This window comes from Antechinus flavipes, chromosome 4 (genome assembly GCF_016432865.1).
Source record: "Antechinus flavipes isolate AdamAnt ecotype Samford, QLD, Australia chromosome 4, AdamAnt_v2, whole genome shotgun sequence".
NCBI lineage: Eukaryota > Metazoa > Chordata > Mammalia > Dasyuromorphia > Dasyuridae > Antechinus > Antechinus flavipes.
Window position 1 is genome coordinate 164,243,152 of NC_067401.1, and position 20,879 is coordinate 164,264,030.

Here is a 20,879-nt window from a genome sequence, read left to right on the forward strand (position 1 = left end):
TTGAATTCAGAAGGTATAAATAACCCGGGAAGAAAAACAAAAATGCAAGCAGTTTATATTCATTTCCCAGTGTTCTTTCTCTGGGTGTAGCTGCTTCTGTCCATCTTTGATCAATTAAGGCTCTCTTTATCAAAGAGATCCACTTCCATCAGAATACATCCTCAAAGAGTATCATTTGAGGTATATATATGATCTCCTGGTTCTGCTCATTTCACTCAGCATCAGTTCATGTAAGTCTCACCAGTCCTCTCTATATTCATCCTGCTGGTCATTCCTTACAGAATAGTAATATTCCATAACATTCATATACCACAATTTACTCAACCATTCTCCAATTGATGGACATCCTTCTGACATATTATTTTCCAGTTTTCCTACTGATTTATTATCAAATAGTGAGTTCTTATTCCAGAAGCTGGAGTTTGGGGATTTATCAAATACAAGACTACTATAGGCCTTGATTATTGTGTCATTTGTATCTAATCGATTCCACTGATCTACCACTTAGCCAGTGCCAAATCATTTTGATGACAGCTGCTTTATATTCAAGGTATGGTACTGCTAAACAACCTCCTTTGTATTTTTTTTTCATTAATTCCCTTGACCTTTAGTTCTTCCAGATGAATTTTGTTATTTTTTCTAGTTCTATAAAATATTTTTTTGGCAGTTTGATTGGTATGACACACAAGTAGACCAGACCAATTTAGGCGGAATTGTTATTTTTATTATATTAGCATGGCCCACCTGTGAGCAATTGTCATTTTTCCAGTTGTTTAGATCTGATTGTATTTGTGTGAGAAGTATTTTGTAACTGTGTTCATATAATTCTTGAACTTGTCTTGGTAAGTAAATGCCCAAATATTTTATTTTGTCTACAATTATTTTCATTGGAATTCCTTTTTCTATCTCTTGCAGCTGAGATTTGTCAGTGATATTAATGCTGTTTGAGTGGTCTAGATTCCTGGTGGTCTAGAGGTTAGTGGCTATAAGAGAGTTATTAAGAATCCCCATTAAATTGGCCACAGGTTTTAGGAATGAAAGAATTCACTCATTCCTGAATATTAGTTGCAAAATGAAAGTTTATTGTTAGATCGAAATCAGTTTACCAAGAGACTGACTTCTATAGTGGCAGATCTATGGAAAATGGAGTTTTGCACTGAGAATGCAGTTCTCAAGAGGACAGAAAGTTCTGGCAGCAAAGGGAGCTATCAAAGTCCATTTTAGTTGATGGAAGCTATTTTATTAAGTATCTTGATGGGGGGTTAGGACAGCCTGAGCAGATCAGATCCAGTGGGGGTTGGGTGGCCCAAGCAAGTCAGAATGGGCTAAATGTTGAAACCCATCTTTGCATATATTTTGAAAATAAAAAGCTATTATTATTTGGGGAAGAAGAGATCTTTACATATAATTGGAAAATTATATACTAGTAATTTTTTTAAAAAGATTAAATGAGAAAAAGAAAATAAAAATAAGCAATAAATAAATAAGGAAGGAAATTTAGCAGTACCAGATCTTAAACTGTACTGTGAGGTAGACATGGATAAGAGAACACTTTATGAATAATCAGAGAGTGAGTACTATGAGGTATAAAATGGATAATTTTAATTGTATTAAAAAGATTTTGAACAACTAAAATCGATATAGACAAGATTAGAAGGAAAACAGAATCTGGAGAAAATTTAGTAAAAAAACAAGAGAAACTTATGATAATATGTTTACACATATACACACAAAACTAACACAACCAAGATTAAAAGGGAAATACAAAGCTGGGGGGGGGGGAATCTTTACAGCCAGTGTTTATGATAAAAGTCACATTTCTAAAAATATGTAAAGAATTGTGTCAAATTTATAAGAATACAAATCATTCCCCAATTAATAAATGGTCAGTATGAACAATTTTCAGATAAAGAAATTAAAGCCATCTATAGACATATGAAAAAATGCTCTAAATTTACAATTGATTAGAGAAATGCAAATTAAAACAACTCATACCTCTCAGATTGGCTAAATTGACAGAAAAAACTAATGATTAATATTGGAGGAAAGATGGGAAAACTGAATACAGATTGAAGTGTCTTCTCTAGTTTAAACTTAAATTTTTATTTTCATTAGGATAGGAAATCTATGTTGTTTTTTTTCTCCCACAACTTGACCTTTATGGAAATGCTTTGCATTAACTTCACATATAGTTTCTTAATTGTGGATGGGGATAAGGGAGAGAACCTAGAACTCAAAAAAAATTTTTTTTTCTTTTGTGGAGGCAATTGGGGTTAAGTGAATTGCCCAGAGTTACACAGCTAGGAAGTGTTAAGTTTTTGAGGTAAGATTTGAATTCAGGTCCTCCTCACTTCAGGACTTGTACTCTAACCACTGTATCACCTAGTTGCCCCAAATTCAAAAAATTTTAAAACAAATGTTAAAAAAATTACTTTTTAATTAAAGTGAGGAAAAATATTAAATAAATGAAAAAAAATTCAGATATTGATCATATCTAACTTTTCTAAACATTCAATTCAGATCAACTTCTGTCTTCTTTCTTATTAGTTTTGTGTAATTCTGAAATAACTTTGCTATTTCTCTCCCTAAAATTCCTGAAAATATTAAGATGCTGTGTCACTTGTTGCACATGTTACAGAACAAATATTATTTCATTATCTGTAGTACCTTTCAGTATAATTTTTTTAAATTTTTATTTAATGATTACTTTATATTGACAACACTATCCCTTGCACTCGTTTCTTTTCCGATTTTTTTCCCCTCCCTCCCTCCATCCCCTCCCCTAGATGGCAAGCAGTCCTTTATATGTTGGATATGTTGCAGTATATCCTAGATACAATATATGTTTGCAGAACCAAACAGTTCTCTTATTGCATAGGGAGAATTGGATTCAGAAGGTATAAATAACCCGGGAAGAAAAACAAAAATGCAGATAGTTCACATTCATTTCCCAGTGTTCTTTCTTTGGGTGTAGCTGCTTTTGTCCGTCATTTGTCAATTGAAACTCAGTTAGGTCTCTTTGTCAAAGAAATCCACTTCCATCAAAATATGTCCTCATATAATATCGTTGTCGAAGTGTATAATGATCTCCTGGTTCTGCTCATTTCACTTAGCATCAGTTCATGTAAGTCTCGCCAGTCCTCTCTGTATTCATCCTGCTGGTCATTTCTTACAGAACAATAATATTCCATAACATTCATATACCACAATTTACCCAGCCATTCTCCAATTGATGGGCATCCATTCATTTTCCAGTTTCTAGCCACTACAAATAGGGCTGCTACAAACATTTTGGCACATACAGGTCCCTTTCCCTTCTTTAGTATTTCTTTGGGATATAAGCCCAATAGAAACACTGCTGGATCAAAGGGTATGCACAATTTGATAATTTTGGGGGCATAATTCCAGATTGCTCTCCAGAATGGTTGGATTCGTTCACAACTCCACCAACAATGTATTAGTGTCCCAGTTTTCCCGCATCCCCTCCAACATTCATCATTATTTTTTCCTGTCATCTTAGCCAATCTGACAGGTGTGTAGTGGTATCTCAGAGTTGTCTTAATTTGCATTTCTCTGATCAATAATGATTTGGAACACTCTTTCATATGAGTAGTAATAGTTTCAATTTCATCCTCTGAAAATTGTCTGTTCATATTCTTTGACCATTTATCAATTGGAGAATGGCTTGATTTCTTATAAATTTGAGTCAGTTCTCTATATATTTTAGAAATGAGGCCTTTATCAGAACCTTTAACTGTGAAAATGTTTTCCCAGTTTGTTGCTTCCCTTCTAATCTTGTTTGCATTAGTTTTGTTTGTACAAAGGCCTTTTAATTTGATGTAATCAAAATTTTCTATTTTGTGATCAGTAATGGTCTCTAGTTCATCTTTGGTCTCAGTATAATCTTTTAATTAAATTGTGTAATTTATTTGCCTGATATCAAGATTGCTACATAAACTTTAAATTAAATTAAATTAAATTTTGATTTTGATTTTGATTTATTTTTGTTGCTGAGACAATTGGAGTTAAATGATTTGCCTAGGACCACAGAGCCAGGAAGTATTGAGTCTGAAACTAGATTTGAACTCAAGTCCTTCTGACTTCAAGGATATTGCTCTATCCACTGTGCCACATAGCTGCCCCATGTTACATAACTTAAAAATTAGCTCAAGGCATTTTGCTTCTGCCCCTCATTTTATCAAATGCTTTTTCTGTATCTATTGAGATGATCATATGGTTTTTGTTTGTTTGGTTATTGATATAGTCAATTATGCTAATAGTTTTCCTAATATTGAACCAGCCCTGCATTCCTGGTATAAATCCTACTTGATCATAGTGTATTATCCTGGGGATGATTTTCTGTAATCTTTTTGCTAATATTTTATTTAAGATTTTAGCATCAATATTCATTAGGGAGGTGGGTCTATAATTTTCTTTCTCTGTTTTCAGCCTACCTGGTTTAGGTATCAGTACCATGTCTGTGTCATAAAAGGAGTTTGGTAGGACTCCTTCAATCCCTATTTTTTCAAATAGTTTATTTAGCATTGGAGTTAATTGTTCTTAAATGTTTGGTAGAATTCACATGTAAATCCATCTGGTCCTGGGGAATTTTTCTTAGGAAGTTGATTGATAGTTTGTTCTATTTCTTTTTCTGAGATGGGACTGTTTAGGATATTTACTTCTTCCTCTGTTAGTTTGGGCAAGCTATATTTTTGGAGGTATTTTTCTATTTCATTTAAGTTGTCGAATTTATTGGCATAAAGTTGGGCAAAGTAACTCCTAATTATTGCTCTAATTTCCTCTTCGTTAGTGGCGAGTTCTCCCTTTTCATTTTTAAGACTAACAATTTGATTTTCCTCTTTCCTTTTTTTAATCAGATTTACTAAGGGTTTGTCTATTTTGTTGGTTTTTTCATAGAACCAACTCTTAGTTTTATTAATCAATTCAATAGTTTTTTTTACTTTCAATTTTATTGATCTCTCCTTTTATTTTTAGAATTTCAAGTTTAGTGTTTGACTGGGGGTTTTTAATTTGTTCCTTTTCTAGCTTTTTTAGTTGCAAGCCCAATTCATTGACCTTCTCTTTCTCTATTTTATACAAATAGGCCTCTAGAGATATGAAATTTCCCCTTATTACCACTTTGGCTGCATCCCATACATTTTGGTATGATGTCTCATTATTATCGTTTTCTTGGGTGAAGTTATTAATTATGTCTATGATTTGCTGTTTCACCCAATCATTCTTTAGTATGAGATTATTTAGTTTCCAAATATTTTTTGGTCTACTTCCCCCTGGCTTTTTGTTGAATGTAATTTTCATTGTATCATGGTCTGAAAAGGATGCATTTACTATTTCTGCCTTACTGCATTTGAGTTTGAGGTTTTTATGTCCTAATATATGGTCAATTTTTGTATAGGTTCCATGAACTGATGAAAAGAAAGTGTATTCCTTTCTGTCTCCATTACATTTTCTCCAGAGATCTATCATATCTAACTTTTCTAGTATTCTATTTACCTCTTTGACTTCTTTCTTATTTATTTTGTGGTTTGATTTATCTAATTCTGAGAGTGCAAGGTTAAGATCTCCCACTATTATAGTTTTACTGTCTATTTCTTCTTGCAGCTCTCTTAATTTCTCTTTTAAGAATTTAGATGCTACACTACTTGGTGCATATATGTTTAATATAGATAGTGCTTCATTATCCATGCTACCCTTTAGTCTGCCCCTCATTTTAACTTCATAGTTAACTACTGAAGTTTGTTTTGCTTATGGCTGTTCCCTCACTGACTCCTAACCCATTTTTGTCACTGCCTTTTTCACTACTGAGTTTAATGTATTTCTAAATCAACAAAAATCACCATCAATATTTCTCTCCCATGGTTTTTCCCTTTTACTGATTTTCCTCTCCCAATATGATTTATAAAGGAATGTGTGTTAAAAATTTTTTTAAATTTAATGTAAAAATATATAGTCTACAGCAGACTGTTTGTGTGCTCAACTCTCATATACCTAACTTCAAGATGTACCTCAGCGACCTGAGTTTCAATTGATAAATAACAGACAGAAGCAGCTACACCCAAAGAAAGAACACTGGGAAACAAATGTGAACTATCTGCATTTTTGTTTTTCTTCCTGAGTTATTTTTACCTTCTGAATCCAATTCTCCCTGTGCAACAAGAGAACTGTTCGGTTCTGCAAACATATATTGTATCTAGGATATACTGCAACATATCTAACATATATAAAACTGCTTGCCATCTAGGGGAGGGGGTGGAGGGAGGGAGGGGAAAAATCGAAACAGAAACGAGTGCAAGGGATAATGTTGTAAAAAAAATTACCCTGGCATGGATTCTGTCAATATAAAGTAATTATTAAATAAAATTAAAAAAAAAAAAAAAAAGATGTACCTCAGCCTTCTCCTCCAAGTTTCTACACTCTTTCCACAGACCCCAATTATTCTGAAATAGTAAATTTCTTTTACTTCTTTCCTTGTATATTCCAGTTTCCTTCCCATTTCCTAAAACGTTTAACATAGAACAAAACCACCTCTAAGCCCAGCATTTCTTATTTTTCTCCCTCTATAAAACTAGGAGATAAAGAAATTCTGTCTTTTTTCCCTCTTTTAGAATTAAGATCTTTATCATCATTTGAAAGCTTTGTGAATTTTTCCCTTGAGCTTCAATGTCATTCATAACTTCATCCTTTTATCTCTTGCTTAATTTAAGGTATTCCTACAGTCTTTGTGACCAAGCAGTTTTTTTTTTTTTCTATATATTTGTACTTTTGGAGTTATTCTTTTCCTAAGGATTTCTCTTAATCAGTTGAACTATTTCACAGTATTTGACACTTACTTTGTTACAGTTTCAGTTTCTAAATTGGAACTTTATGCTAGGACTCCTGATATGGGCTGCAGGGTGCTTTAGGTACTTTGCAAGACCCTAGGTAAACTATATATTGCCCAACTCAACTGATCTCTCTCTCTCTCTTTTAATTAAAATATTTTCAAAATGTGGACATGAATAATTTTCAACATTTACTCTCACAAAACCTTGTGTTTTCATTTTCCCACTCCTTTCTCTCCACACTCTCCCCTAGATAGCAAGTGATCCAATATATGTTAAACATAGGCAATTCTTCTACACATATTTCTACATTTATCATTCTACACAAGAAAAATCACATCAAAAAAGGGAAAAAATGTCTCTCTCTTTATCAGGATGAGTTGCCTCTATCACCTGCTTCTAACAGGTCAGAGATACCACCACACTAGCTATAGGCACCAATTCACAGTGCTGCTCTTTGTTCCACTCAAAGAGCCCACAGACTTCTGAAAATTTTATTGTGCAATTTACCCATTTCTCTTAGATTTTCTTCATTATTCTTTCTTCTGATGAATATTAAAACCTTTTCTGCACTATGAGAAAGCTAGCTTCCTTTAGGACTTTTTTCATAACTAACATACCCATAAGTATTCTCCAACTAGACTACAATGCTGATGAGGGAAGAAAGGTTTCTTATCACAGCACAACATTAGACACTCAGAAGCTCATTAGAGCTCAATTCCTTCCAATTTTCTCATTTGGCTAATGAGAAAACTGAAGCCTAAAGAATCTAAATGATTTGCCCAATGGCACACAATTATTAAGTACAACAAAGATTTAAACCTATGTCTTCTGACTCTAAATGTAATTTTTGTGGGGCAGCTAGGTGGCGCAGTGGATAGAGCACCAGCCCTGAAGTCAGAAAGACCTGAGTTCAAATCTGCCCTCAGACACTTAATGCTTCCTAGCTATGTGACCCTGGGCAAGTAATTTAACCCCAAGTGCCCCAGCAAAAAACAAAAAAAATAAATAAATGTGATTTTTGTTCCATTGCCAAACTTAACATTGTCTATCTTTACACTTAAGAAGGACTGACTTTGCTTCTGAAATCCTTGAAGTATATGTACCTACCTAAATGATCACTCAATGTAGCTAAACTTTTTATATACATTAACACCTAGTACAAAACATGCATTCAGCAAGTATTTAATAAAGAACTGTTTATCAGCTATAAGTTTAATGTTTTTTTACTAACTCACAATAAAAATCAATGACAGATGAATGTACAATAATAACAACTTGCAAATCTAATTAGGGGCAGGGGTAGGATAAATCAACAGTCAGTATGAGTTTGTTCTACCTATTGTTTTAAACATTATAAGATTCTGGGCAAATCGCATAACCCCTCTCACCTTAAAGTTCTGTATAAATATCAATTTTTATTACTTTTGTTATAGATAAACACTTTTCAAGGTATTAGGCATGAAGACAAAAAAAGTTGTCCCTTATAGTCTAATACAGCAATTCTTAAACATTTTCATCTCAGAAACGTTTTACACTCTTGCTTATGTGGATATTTATCAAGTTAAAAATGAAAATATGTTAGGATCATCATGAAAAGTTTTTTTTAACTTCTCAGGAACCCCCAGAGATCCCATCCCTACACTACATTTTAGAACCACTAGTCTAAAAGCAAGGAAAAGAATGAAAGTGTTAAAAGGAATTTGAGAGAGTAAATACTTGTATCAAGAGGATCAGAGAAGCTCATCTTGAATAGAGAAAAAAAATCTTTTAACAGCAAATAATGTGGAAGTACCACACAATACATATAGGGAATAATCTATGCTAATGAACAGTAGTAGGAGAGGGTAGTAAGAGATCAGCATCACATTAGCTGGAACAGAAAGCATGTAAAGGGGGAGTAAGGCTAGAAAGATAGTCTGAAGCCAGATTGTTGAAGTCCTTGATTCTACTAGGTTTCTTTTTTAATCAGGTTATGCATTAAGGAAGATTATTTTGGCATTAGTGTGAAGGACAGACAGGAGGTTGAAAGGCCAATTAAGATGTTACATTACATTATTCCAGATAAGGGGTAAAGATGGCCTGAACCAGGATGGCTATTGTGTAAATAGTGAGAGGAGATAGATGTAAGAGATACCTGGGAGGTAGAATTGCCAGAATTTGATATCTGATTAGGTATGGTTAGGTTAAAAAAAAAAAAAAGTCAAAGATCACACTGAAATTTTTAGTATGGAAAGATTAATAATGTTTTAGTGCATTTGCCACTACTTCAGCTTGATTATGCAAAGTATGCTGGGTTAATGACTTCCAAAACTCCTAGCTCATATCTCCAAATAATGCATCTAAAACCTGAAGAAAAAAAAAAGAAGAAGAAAAGCAAAGCAAAAAAAAAAAAAAAAAATTAGAGTGATTTCCTACCTTGACCAGAGTGGGGAAAAAAAACATTAGCACTAAATTAACAATATCAAATTTCATATTAAGAAATTAACAAAGCTGGGTTACTCTAGTCTGCTAATCTAGTCCTAGAAATAATCAACCTTTAAATAATGTCTCTGTAGTCTATGAGTTCTGTAGCCCTACTTATATGAAAAGATTTCTCTTAATCCCAATCCAATTCTAGCATCACAAATGATCCACTAATGGCAATAAAAATAGAAGAAATCAGCCATTGTTTACAAATAATTATCTCACAAAATGAAGAGGTGTGCAAACAAAAACCTACATAAGATCTGAGGAAAAAAAACTCAGGGAAGAATTCATTAAAGAAAGAGTGTTCTAACTGGCCTCAAAGGAGTAGAATAAAGATGCAGCACAATGCTGTAGATAGCATGCTAAATCTGAGTCAGGATAATCTGTTTAAAACCCAATTCAGACACTTAATAGCTATGTGACTCTAGGAAAGTCAATTTCCTTCTTGAGGTCTTTTTCCAAGTACAAAATGAAGGAATTAGATTCAATGACATGTAAGGTCCCTTCCATCTCTAAATCTATGATCCTACAATTTATCAGGCTCACAAGGGAACAAGGGAGAGTAAGTGGATTCTCTTGAGGGACTCAACTAGATCAAGGAAGATACTGATTTAGGGAGAAGAGAAGGAATGGAGGGGAATTAAAGAAAAGAATGGGGACTGGAAAGAAGATAAGGTACATAAGGACAGTTCCCTAGAGACTTATTCTTGTAATTGAAATGAGCTCAACTACTCCCTATCTAAGTAACAACCGAATTACAGAATCATAAATTATTCAAACAAGAACAGATAAAGGAGTTACCTCTCAGTCTCAAAAGTATCTTTTAAAGAGCACCACCCCCCCCTCATCCTACACACATACCCATCAACGTCCTTCCCTAATGGGTGACTATGAGTTAGTCCATTCACTTCTCTGAGGCCCCAGTATTCTATAATCTATGATGCAAAACATCATAGTTGAACTGCTGTGCAGTCCCACTTCTGATACATACTGTTTGCCTTTAGGCACAACACTAAACCTCTTAAGCATTCTAAGCAACTCTCAAAGACTATAAATTGTAAAGAATATTTTGCATAATTACAAGTATTCGCATTTGTAGTTCCCAATACTAATGAACTCACATATCTGGTCACCCAAAATTCTATACTCATACTACTCATTCTATCCAGTTTTTTTAAGAATGTAAACTGTCAATTGTAAAGTAATCTACAAATGTAAACCAGGGAGGCATGGCCCAATGGAAAGAATACTGGTTCTCCAGTCAAGAGGTGACACAGAAATCACCCTCCCCTCCCAGCCAAGTCATTTAATTTTCCTGAGCTTAAATTTTCTCACCAGTAAAGGAGAGAACTAAGGACTCCCTCGTTTCCTATAATTCCACATATATCCTAGATTGTGATTAAAATGTCTGGTTCAAAGAATTCTTTTGACTATATAACCAAATGATTAATTTTTATAGGTAGAGTCCATTTCTAGGCAAAATACAACATATATAAACACCTCCCAATTAGCCCATCTTTTTAGTCAAAAGCTAAATATTTTCTTTGCAAAACAATCATAATCTTGGTTAACTGTGAAGAATTGCCTTCACCTACGCAATTCTTCAATGAGTTCATCTTGATTGGGGCCTATTAACAAATATTAATGTAGTAAAAATCCAAAATAAAGAAAGAAAGTAAAAGCAAGGGCAATATAATGAGACAGATGTACTCACAATCTGGGCAGCAGCCATTAAAAGCCATTCGACAAATACCACAATTCTCATCATTGGCAACCCAGAGCCAGGAGGCTACACCATTCCAACACTTAATCTTCACCTTCATGGTGAAGTGAGTTTGTACCCTAGGAAGGAAAAGCAGAGTTATCTTGCTGAATATTCTAAACATATTTATATATCTAAACATATTTCCACATTATCATGCTCCACAAAAAGAAAGAAAGAAAGAAAGAAAAAAACAAGGAAGCAAACAATAAAAAAAGATGAAAATACTATGTTGTGATCCAGTCCCCATAGTCCTCTCTCTGGATGCAGTTGGCTCTCTCCATCACAAGTCTATTGGAACTGGCTTGAAAAGAACCACATCTATCAGAGTTCATTACCATATAGTCTTGTTGTGCCCTGTACAATAATGTCCTGGTTCTGCTCACTTCATTCAACATCAGTTCATGTAAGTCTCTCCAGGCCTTTCTGAAATCATCTTGCAGTTTGTTTCTTATAGAACAATAATATTCCAGAACATTCATGTACCATAACTTATTCAGCCATTCCCTACCTAATGCACATCCACTCAGTTTTCCAGTTCTTTTCCACTACAAAAAGGGCAGCTACAAACATTTTTGCACATGTGGGATCTTTTCTCTTTTTTATGATTTCTTTGTGATACAGACCCAGTAGAAACACTTCTGGATCAAAGACTATGCACAGTTTGATAGCCCTTTGGCATGTGATATTTTTAACAAGAAGCTTTGAAGGAATCAAACAGGACAAGTAGGGAACAGAGAGTTTCCTATCTTTTTAACTTTAAAGGTTTGATTTTGTGATTCACAAGCTTTTCCTAAGGGCTTTTATTTGAAGCACAACACTTGTCAACTGTTTTTAACTTTCATTTTTAAAAATGTAACTCAGCATTATATATATACTGGGAAATTATATATGTATACACAATATACATATGCCTGTGTATAGACTGGAAACAGACTTATATTTACATGTGTAAATCTACACATAGCTATGTACATATAGACATAGTAAAGTAGATCATAACAGGACATCAAAACAAAAATGCTTGGAGAAAAATGGAGGGAAAAAATTATTCATCTTCTAAAAGTTTATACTCTCTCTATGCTCACTCCCTTTCCTCCTTCCTGTGGGATTAAGTTTGAGGAAAATTTTGTATACTAAAAGAATCAATAACAAAATAATAAAGAACATTTTAGTAAAATTTTTAAAAATAAAGTAATTGTTCAAAATTTAATTCTTCAACTTACATGAACTGATGCTAAGTGAAGTGAATAGATCCAAAAGAACATTGTACACAGCAACAACATTATATGATCATCAGCTGTGATGGCCTTGGCTCTTTTCAGCAATGAGGTGATTCAGGCCAATCCAATAGACTAGTGATGTAGAGAGCCATCTGTACCCAGAGAGATGACTGAGTGTGGACCACAACATAGCATTTTCACCTTTTTTGTTGTTGTTTGCTTGCTTTTTTTTTTTCCTCATTTTTTTCCCTTTTTGATCAGATTTTTTTTTGTGCAGATGATAAATGTGGAAATGTGTTTAGAAGAATTGCACATGTTTAATTTATATTGGATTACTTGCTGTCTAGGGGATGGGGGAAATGGGAAGGGAGAAAGAAAAATATGGAAAACAAGATTTTTCAAAGGTGAATGTTGAAAATTATCTTTTCATGTATTTTGAAAAATAAAAAGCTATTATAAAATAAATGCAATAAAATTTAATTCTCCTGAAAAATGGGAGCAATAATATTCAGACTATTGCTCCTTGGCTTGTTAAAGCCAAGTATAAAAATCTAAATCTATATTTAATCTATAAAAGCTACATGTATACTCCTACTATTAATAAAAAAGAAGAAAAGTGAGATTTGAGCAGTTCTGCCTTAGGATGTGAATATAACCATGGCTCCAGTAAAATAAAAGTTCCTTTAAGGCAAAGGTGGTTTCACTTTGATTTTTGTATTTCAGAATCTGGCATCCAAATGCTAGATTATTAGCATTTACATAGTTATCTTGCTGCACAAGAAAAATATGATCTAGAAAGAGGAAAAAAAAAAAACAAAAAACCCTGAGAAGGAAAACAAAATGCAAGCAAACATCAACAGAAAGCATGAAAAGACACTTGATAAAAGCTTTCTAGAACTAATGCCCCCTGGGATAGATAGACCATAGAATAAGGTTGTCCAAATAAATCAGATCTAAACAACTGGAAAAATATCAAGTGCTTCTGGATAGATCAAGCAAATATAATAAAGATAACAATACTATTTAAATTAATCTATTTATTTAGTGCTATACCAATCCTATCTAAACTAATCTATGTATTTAGTGCTATTCCAATCAAACTCCCAAAAACTATTTTACTAACCTAGAAAAAAATAACAACAAAATTCATCCGAAGAATAAAAGGTCAAGAATTTCAAGGGAATTAAGCTGTACCAGATCTAAAACTATATTATAAACAAGTGGTCATCAAAACCATTTGGTACTGGCTAAGAAACAGAGTAGTTGATCAGTGGAATAGGTTAGATTCACAGGACAAAATAGTCAATAACTATAGCAATTTAGTGTTTGACAAACCTAAAGACCCCAAGTTTTGGGATAAAAACTCACTATTTGACAAAAACTGCTGGGAAAATTGGAAACTAATATGGCAGAAACTAGGCATTGATTTTTATAAACAAATTAGAAGAACATAGGATAATTTACTTCTCAGACCTGTGGAAGAGGAAGGAATTTATGACCAAAGAAGAACTAGAGATCATTATTGATCACAAAATAGAAAATTTTCATTATATCAAATTAAAAAGCTTTTGTACAAACAAAACTAATGCAGACAAGATTAGAAGGGAAGCAATAAACTGGGAAAACATTCAAAGATTCAGATAATTTCTAAAATATATAATTAACTCAAAATTTATAAGAATTTAAGCCATTCTCCAATTGATAAACTATCATAGGATATGAACAATTTTCAGATGAAGAAACTGAAACGATTTCTAGCCATATGAAAAGGTGCTCCAAATCACTATTGATCAGAGAAATGCAAATTAAGACAATTCAGAAATCACTACACACCTGTCAGACAGCAAAAGATAATGCAGAATGTTGGAGGGAATGTGGGAAAACTGGGACACTGATATATTGTTGGAGGACCTGTGAACAGATCCAACCATTTTGGAGAGCAATTTGGAACTCTGCTCAAAAAGTTATCAAACTGTGCATACCCTTTGACCCAGCAGTGTTTCTACTGGGCTTATATTATATTAAAGAGATGTTAAAGGAGGGAAAGGGACCGTATGTGCGAAAATGTTTGTGGCAGCCTTTTTGTTCCTTTTTGCAAGGAACTGGAAACTGAGTGGATGCCCATCAGTTGGAGAGTGGCTGAATTAATTATGGAACGTTATTGTTCTGTAAGAAATGACCCACAGAATGATTTCAGAGAGGCCCCAAGAGACTTACACATGAACTGATGCTGAGTGAAATGAGCAGAACCAGGAGATCATTATACATGGCAACAAGAAGACTATACAACTATGGCTGTGGCTCTCTTTAAAAATGAGATGATTCAATCAGTCCCAATTGTTCAGTAATGAAGAGAGCCATCTATACCCAGAAGAGAGAGACCAGTAGGAACTGAGTGTGGACCACAACATAGCATTTTCACGATTTCTGTTGATGTTTGCTTTCATTTTGTTTTCCTTCTCAGGTTTTTTTTTTTTCTTTCTAGATCAGATTTTTCTTGTGCAGCAAGATAACTATGTAAATATATATACATATATTGGATTTAACATATATTTTAACATATTTAACAAGTACTGGATTACCAGCCATCTAAGGGATGGGGTGGGGGGAAAGGAGAGAAAAATTTGGAACAGAAAGTTTTGCAAGAGTCAATGTTGAAAAATTACCCATGCATGTTTTGCAAATAAAAAGCTTTAATTAAAAAAAAAAAAAAAAGAACGGTTGTACGGTTGCAACAAGCATGACATGGTCCTTTTATATTAATATAATAATAATAATAAAACAATAAATTTATATTAATTGATAATGTGTTAATTATATAAATTTATAGTAATAGGGTTGTCAAAGGAAGCATTACAGATACCGATTTTAGCATATTCCCTGTGAAATGCATACAATGAGAACTTTCTGAGAATTGAGATAACCATGTAAAAATTTCCCTAATACTTATTCCCTAATTCTAATTCCCTAATACTAATAATAACTGTACTAAATTTTTAACTATACTAAATTGTACAGTTAAAAAAAATAAAATAAAACTTTCCTGGAATCGAACTGAATACAAGAAAAATCACTATGAAACGTAAAGAAATAAATTCTCCCTCGGGTCTGCTTCGAGGGAAGAGTCCGACCGGGGCAGGGGATAGGGACACACATTAAGCCCAAATCGGTCCCCTTCTCCTTTCTGGACTCGAATCTGTTGGATCACTAGTGCCTGACCTGTTCCGCAGAATTGCCCTTCCATTTAGGTCTCACACTGAAGATAACCCTGGTTATTAGGCGGCATCCCTTTTACCCTCAGCTCTCCCCCCTCTTCCCCCCCCCCCCCCCCCCCAGCTAGAACGGCTCTAAGTTCCCTCCTACGAGTTCCCACTAGAGTCCCAGCCCTTCTCCCCTCTACTTCCCGCCTCCATTGGGAGTTCCCACTACAGTAGAACCCCTCCCATCTGCTCCTCCTCCCTTTGAGTTTCCATTAGAGTTCGAGCTTTTCCTATCTACTTCTCCTTCCCCTTGGAGTTTCCACTTCAGTACGTGCCCCTCCCAAATGTTCCCCACCCACTTGGGTTCCCACCTCCTCGAGGGTTCCCACTTCAGTCCGTGCTCCTCCCATCAGCTTCCCTACCCACTTGGAGTTCTCACCTTCTCGAGTTACCACTTGAGTACGCACCCCTACAGTCCGGACCCCCTGGCTCAAATTCTATCCCCTCGAGATAGGGCCCCTCAATAGAACTCGAGTCCATCATCGCCCCTTCCTTCAGCTCTCCGCTAGGCTTACCCTTCCTTCCCTGGGCTGCAGGCCCCCTCCCGAATTGGCGCCCCCTGCTCGAGTTGATACCTGAGTTCGCGCCTAGCTCCAGGAGCTCGCGCCCTTCCGTTGGCGCCCTCGTGACGAGTACAAAAGAGGCTGCAGAGAGCTTGGGATCAGCAGTCTGCTGACGGAGCAGAGGCTGAGTGAGGCTCCGATTAGGAGCGCAGCTCGCCTGAGAGCTAGCCAGCCAGCCAAGCAGTCTCCTGCCCAGCAGCCGACCACCGGCGCCCACCAGACCCCCCGCCTCGCAACCGAGAGGCAGGCCCAGGCTTCCCCGGAAGCGCCCTGAACCTTCGGCCGGGAAGGAAGTGACGCACCGGCGTGCTGACGCGCGGGGTTCGTGCCGAGGCCCCGATTCCGCGCCCGCCATGGCCGACAAGATGGACATGTCCCTGGACGACATCATTAAACTCAACCGGAGCCAGCGGGGCGGACGCGGCGGGGGCCGGGGCCGAGGCCGGGCCGGGGTTCAGGGCGGCCGCGGCGGCGGGGGCGCGCAGGCGGCAGCCCGCGTGAGCCGAGGCGGGGGCCCCATCCGGAATAGGCCGGCCATGGCCCGCGGAGGCGCTGGGGGCGGCGGCAGGAACCGACCCGCGCCCTACAGCCGAGTGAGTGAGCGAGCCCGGGGAAAGGGGAAGGCCGGGCCGGTACCGAGAGGCCGGCGTGGGCAGGGTGGGGAGCTTCGAGGCCCGAAAGGACTGATCCCTGTGAGGCCGAGAAAGAGGGAAGAGGACGGGTCAGTGTGTGGGGGTGTGCGGGAGTGGGGGGATGGGGGACTGACCCATCACCGAGGGATCGCTGGTCTCCTCACCCCACCCACTCCCTGAGGTCTTTTGTTTCTCGTGGGCTATAGAGGTCTTAGGCCCGGAGCCTCATGGCGACCCTGCGGGCGGGAATTGGGGCCTGCCCCGGGCGGCGGGAACGTGGGGGCGGGAAAGCGACCGCCTCCCTCCTGCCAGAGTCGGCGGACTGGAATGGTGGGCCGGGGGCGGGAAGGGGGTTCAGAAAAAGAAGAACCCACCAGGCCCCGACCGGGGTGGGGGGAACGACTCACCAACCTTTGTGTTTGTTTCAGCCAAAACAGCTTCCAGATAAGTGGCAGCACGACCTGTTCGACAGTGGCTTTGGAGGCGGGGCCGGAGTTGAGACTGGTGGCAAATTGCTGGTCTCCAATCTGGATTTTGGGGTCTCAGATGCGGATATTCAGGTAAGGACTGTGGAGGCTTCCGCCTAAGCGAGCCTTGTCTGAAACTGAGTGCACAGCTTGAACTGTGCGCTTTGGGCTGCAAACCCCTAGTCCCAGCCCTCCCACCTGCTTCAGGAAAGGGCATCCGCACCGCCGCATTCAGCCCCGAGGTGCCTTTACTTTATTGTTGTGTAGGAAAAGTTGTGCGCGGGCATTTGGTGTTTTGCATATGGTTTAGGGTTCAGGGAATAGGGGGTTGGCCTGTTCGAGGAGATAGGAACCTTGTTTATGATGTGTTTTGCTTCCAGGATAGGCTAGCTTCTGGAGTCTGGTCAGAGTTAACTTTGTTGTAGGAGGCAGAAATAATTAGGCTGAGATTGCATTCAAGTGATTTGAAACTGGAAAGGTTTTAAGTAATTTATTTTTGTGCCAAAAGTGCTGGGTTTGTTGAGAGAACGTATAATTTCCCTTAGGCTAAAAAAACAAAGAGGCAGTATTATTTTTTTTAGTACAGCTAAGTAACTTTAATTGGCTCATAATCAAAATTATGTCCAGTATTAATTCTTCTGTTACCCACAAGTTCTTCCACAAAGCATCTGTTTTTGGATTAACCAAAACAGTGCTCTTTTTAAAAAAGTTAAGTTAAACTCCTTTCTGGAAGTAAATTTTAGAGATTGAAAACAGCTGGGACTAGATGCTAGATTTTCCTGGGTCGTACTTCCTAGAGCCCAGCCAAGCAGCTTTGCTGTGGGAGGACATCGAAGCAGATGAGCACTCATGGTGTATCAACACTTTTTTTAAGGTGGTTTCTGGCATCCACTGGAAACCGCTTTTGGTGAACTCCACTTCCCGCTGTGTGCCTGCGGCAGGAGTATCCCACTCTCTGGGTTCCCTCTCCAACTCCCAGCCTGCCGTGAGGTCAGGGCAGTTTCCATGGCAGCGCTTGACGTCAGGCATTGCGGCAGGCTTGAGTAGGAGGAGAGGGAAACACAGGTGAGCCAGAATCTGCCTTCTGGGGGTGGGTCTGTGGTCAGGTCTACTGAATCAATGGGCCCTTGCTCTGTGACCTGGAGATTTTCGTCATTAATTAGAACATTCTTCAGTTTATAGTGATTTTTCATATCTGCGGAAAGACAGCTGTTGAATATTATACCCCTCACTACTGGGCAGAGCACTCTTTGGCCCATAGCATCATACAGATGGCATGACCCAGGATAGGTCCAGCTGAAGTTGCTGTGCCACTCTCCCACCCTCTAAGATTTGTGTTCCCTTTCAGGAACATAACTCCTAAAGTACATATTTCAGGGATCCTCTTCCTTGGACATTGTAGGAGAGAGGGAGAGGAATGCTAATCATTTTGTCTTTGTTTCTTTATTATCAGGAACTATTTGCTGAATTTGGAACTCTGAAAAAGGCAGCTGTACATTATGATCGGTCTGGCCGAAGCTTAGGAACAGCAGATGTTCACTTTGAGCGAAAAGCAGATGCTCTGAAGGCCATGAAACAATATAATGGTGTCCCTTTGGATGGTAAGTTGAGCCTTCTGTCATTGAAGGGCTGGGTACTACGTTTTGTGGAGTGTGGGGCTGTCATCTGCCCATGTAGGAATATGATTTGCCCACTCTGGCCGAGCACCACTTTGCATTTGCCCGCTTTGTCTCTCTCTTCCGTTCTGCCACCTTTCGTGCTGCCCCATACATCTGGACCAACCTCTTGTGACCCCCTCCTTCAGATCCTTCCTGAAGATTCACTTCTGTGAGGCCTTACCAGAACCACCATAGTACACCTCAAAGAGCGGGGCTATATTGATAAAGAAAAAGGTACTGGTTCTTTTTCCCACTAGGTCAGCCAAGCGTATTTCCCTCTTCCACCCATATCCACCAAAGAAACAATTACTGAATATTTGCCCAGTTTTAACTTTGTCACAGAGGAGGTTGGTGGTTTCTCTCTTGCCTTTGTCTTTCTCAAATGTTTTCCAATCTTTTCCCATGTTTGCATTTAGAATGAGACAGCAAGGTACCCATCCAGTATTATTTGCATGGAGCCTAGAACATTGCTAGCATTGTATAATTGCTCTATAGAAAAGTGTATAGAAAAATCTTTCTTTTCTTTTCGTCTGCTGTAGGTCGCCCTATGAACATTCAGCTTGTTACATCACAGATTGATACACAACGAAGACCTGCACAGAGGTTAGTTCTTGGCTTCAAGGAGTCCAATCCAGGACTATGTAACCTTTTGGGGAACTTTTTCAGGTATGTGAGAGTGAATGCTATTCCTTCTAATTTTTGCACTTAGTGTAAATAGAGGTGGAATGACTAGAAACCGTGGCTCTGGAGGTTTCGGTGGTGGAGGTGGCACCCGGAGAGGCAGTCGTGGAGGCAATCGAGGACGAGGCAGAGGGACTGGAAGAAATTCGAAACAACAGCTTTCCGCAGAAGAACTAGATGCACAATTGGATGCTTATAATGCCAGGGTAAGTATGGGGGGGGTAAAAATGTGGGACAGTGACTGGCCACTCTTCTCTCAAAGACAGAGCAGGTCAGATTGAGGTGAGACATTCTCAGTCTTGTCTGAGATATGTTTTGCTATGTGTTGAGACGCTTTCTTATGGTGCTTTTTTGTTTTTTTCTTTCAGATGGATACCAGTTAAACTAGCCAACATATTCCCTGCATGGAACAGGACCCAGGATTCTCATTCTTTACCCTTTTTGCTGGAGGGCGGAGTAGAGGACTGTGGCTCTGCTATCAATGATGGATTTGTTTCTTTTATGTTTCGAAATAGGATTTAAAACTCATGTAAAGGTTTTTTTTTTTTTTTTAAATTCTGAAACAGACCTGTTTTGTACCAAGTTATTTTTGGGATAAATTTTACTGGTTGCTGTTGTGGAGAAGGTGGCGTTTTCACCTTTGCCATAATAAAATAGAAATGTGTGTAGAAGTGGAACTGTTTGCTTCATCCCACTGCTAGTGGGCTGTGTACGTGGCGCAGAACTTTCATGTCCGAGTTGGTATGTTGCTGAGTAGACTAGATGAATAGCCCCCATTGGGATTGCTATTTGGTCTTAACCATGCCATTTAAAAATGGAATCTTATTTTGAGAACCCAATTTCTGGCCTACATGTGCACAATGGGTTCTTATGTGTTTAGAGGTGAAGTTCAAGAGGGTGGATTGGTTATGAAAAAATGATTGTACATTTATTCGACAAAAGATAGTATTGAATATACTTTTATGTAGGGGATAAAAGAGGTTTCCCATCAACATTTGGAACTGTGAAAAGTATTTTGACATTTGATTGCTTTTTCTTCGTGCTCTGAATCAAATCTTAGAATTTACTTTTTAAAAAAAAATATCTTGCAACAATCCTGGCTTTCCTGGTCTCTTTATGCTTTATGGGACAGTTGATTAATTTCTTGGGCACAGAGCATAATTATCTCCTCCTCTTCTCTCTTCCCCCTCCTCCCCTTTCCCCCTTATCTGAGAAGCTGGAAGTCTACAGTAGACAGGATGGCCTATGAAGAACTGGGGTGGTGACAAGCTAATGTTTGCTTATTCTGCTTTGAACAGGATAATTTCTGATCCCAGGCCAGA

General features: G+C 37.8%; 2 protein-coding genes across 2 annotated transcripts in view; one reads left to right on the forward strand and one right to left on the reverse strand.

Moving 5' to 3' along the window:
• Positions 1–16,373, reverse strand: part of ANAPC11 (anaphase promoting complex subunit 11) — a 33,311-nt gene extending 16,938 nt beyond the window's left edge. Inside the window, exons 1-2 of the mRNA XM_051995352.1 lie at positions 16,132–16,373; positions 11,026–11,153 (exon numbers count right to left, since the gene is read on the reverse strand). Of these exons, the coding sequence (XP_051851312.1) occupies positions 11,026–11,134 (109 nt within the window). The 5' untranslated portion in view covers positions 11,135–11,153; positions 16,132–16,373. The remainder of the gene's footprint in view (positions 1–11,025; positions 11,154–16,131) is intronic.
• On the forward strand, positions 16,371–20,651 carry ALYREF (Aly/REF export factor). Its single transcript, XM_051995351.1, has 6 exons — positions 16,371–16,712; positions 17,180–17,311; positions 18,672–18,819; positions 19,416–19,479; positions 19,586–19,763; positions 19,926–20,651. The coding sequence occupies exons 1-6, from the start codon at positions 16,473–16,475 to the stop codon at positions 19,938–19,940; spliced, it is 777 nt and encodes a 258-aa protein (XP_051851311.1). The 5' UTR covers positions 16,371–16,472; the 3' UTR covers positions 19,941–20,651.
• The last annotated feature ends 228 nt before the right edge of the window (positions 20,652–20,879 follow it).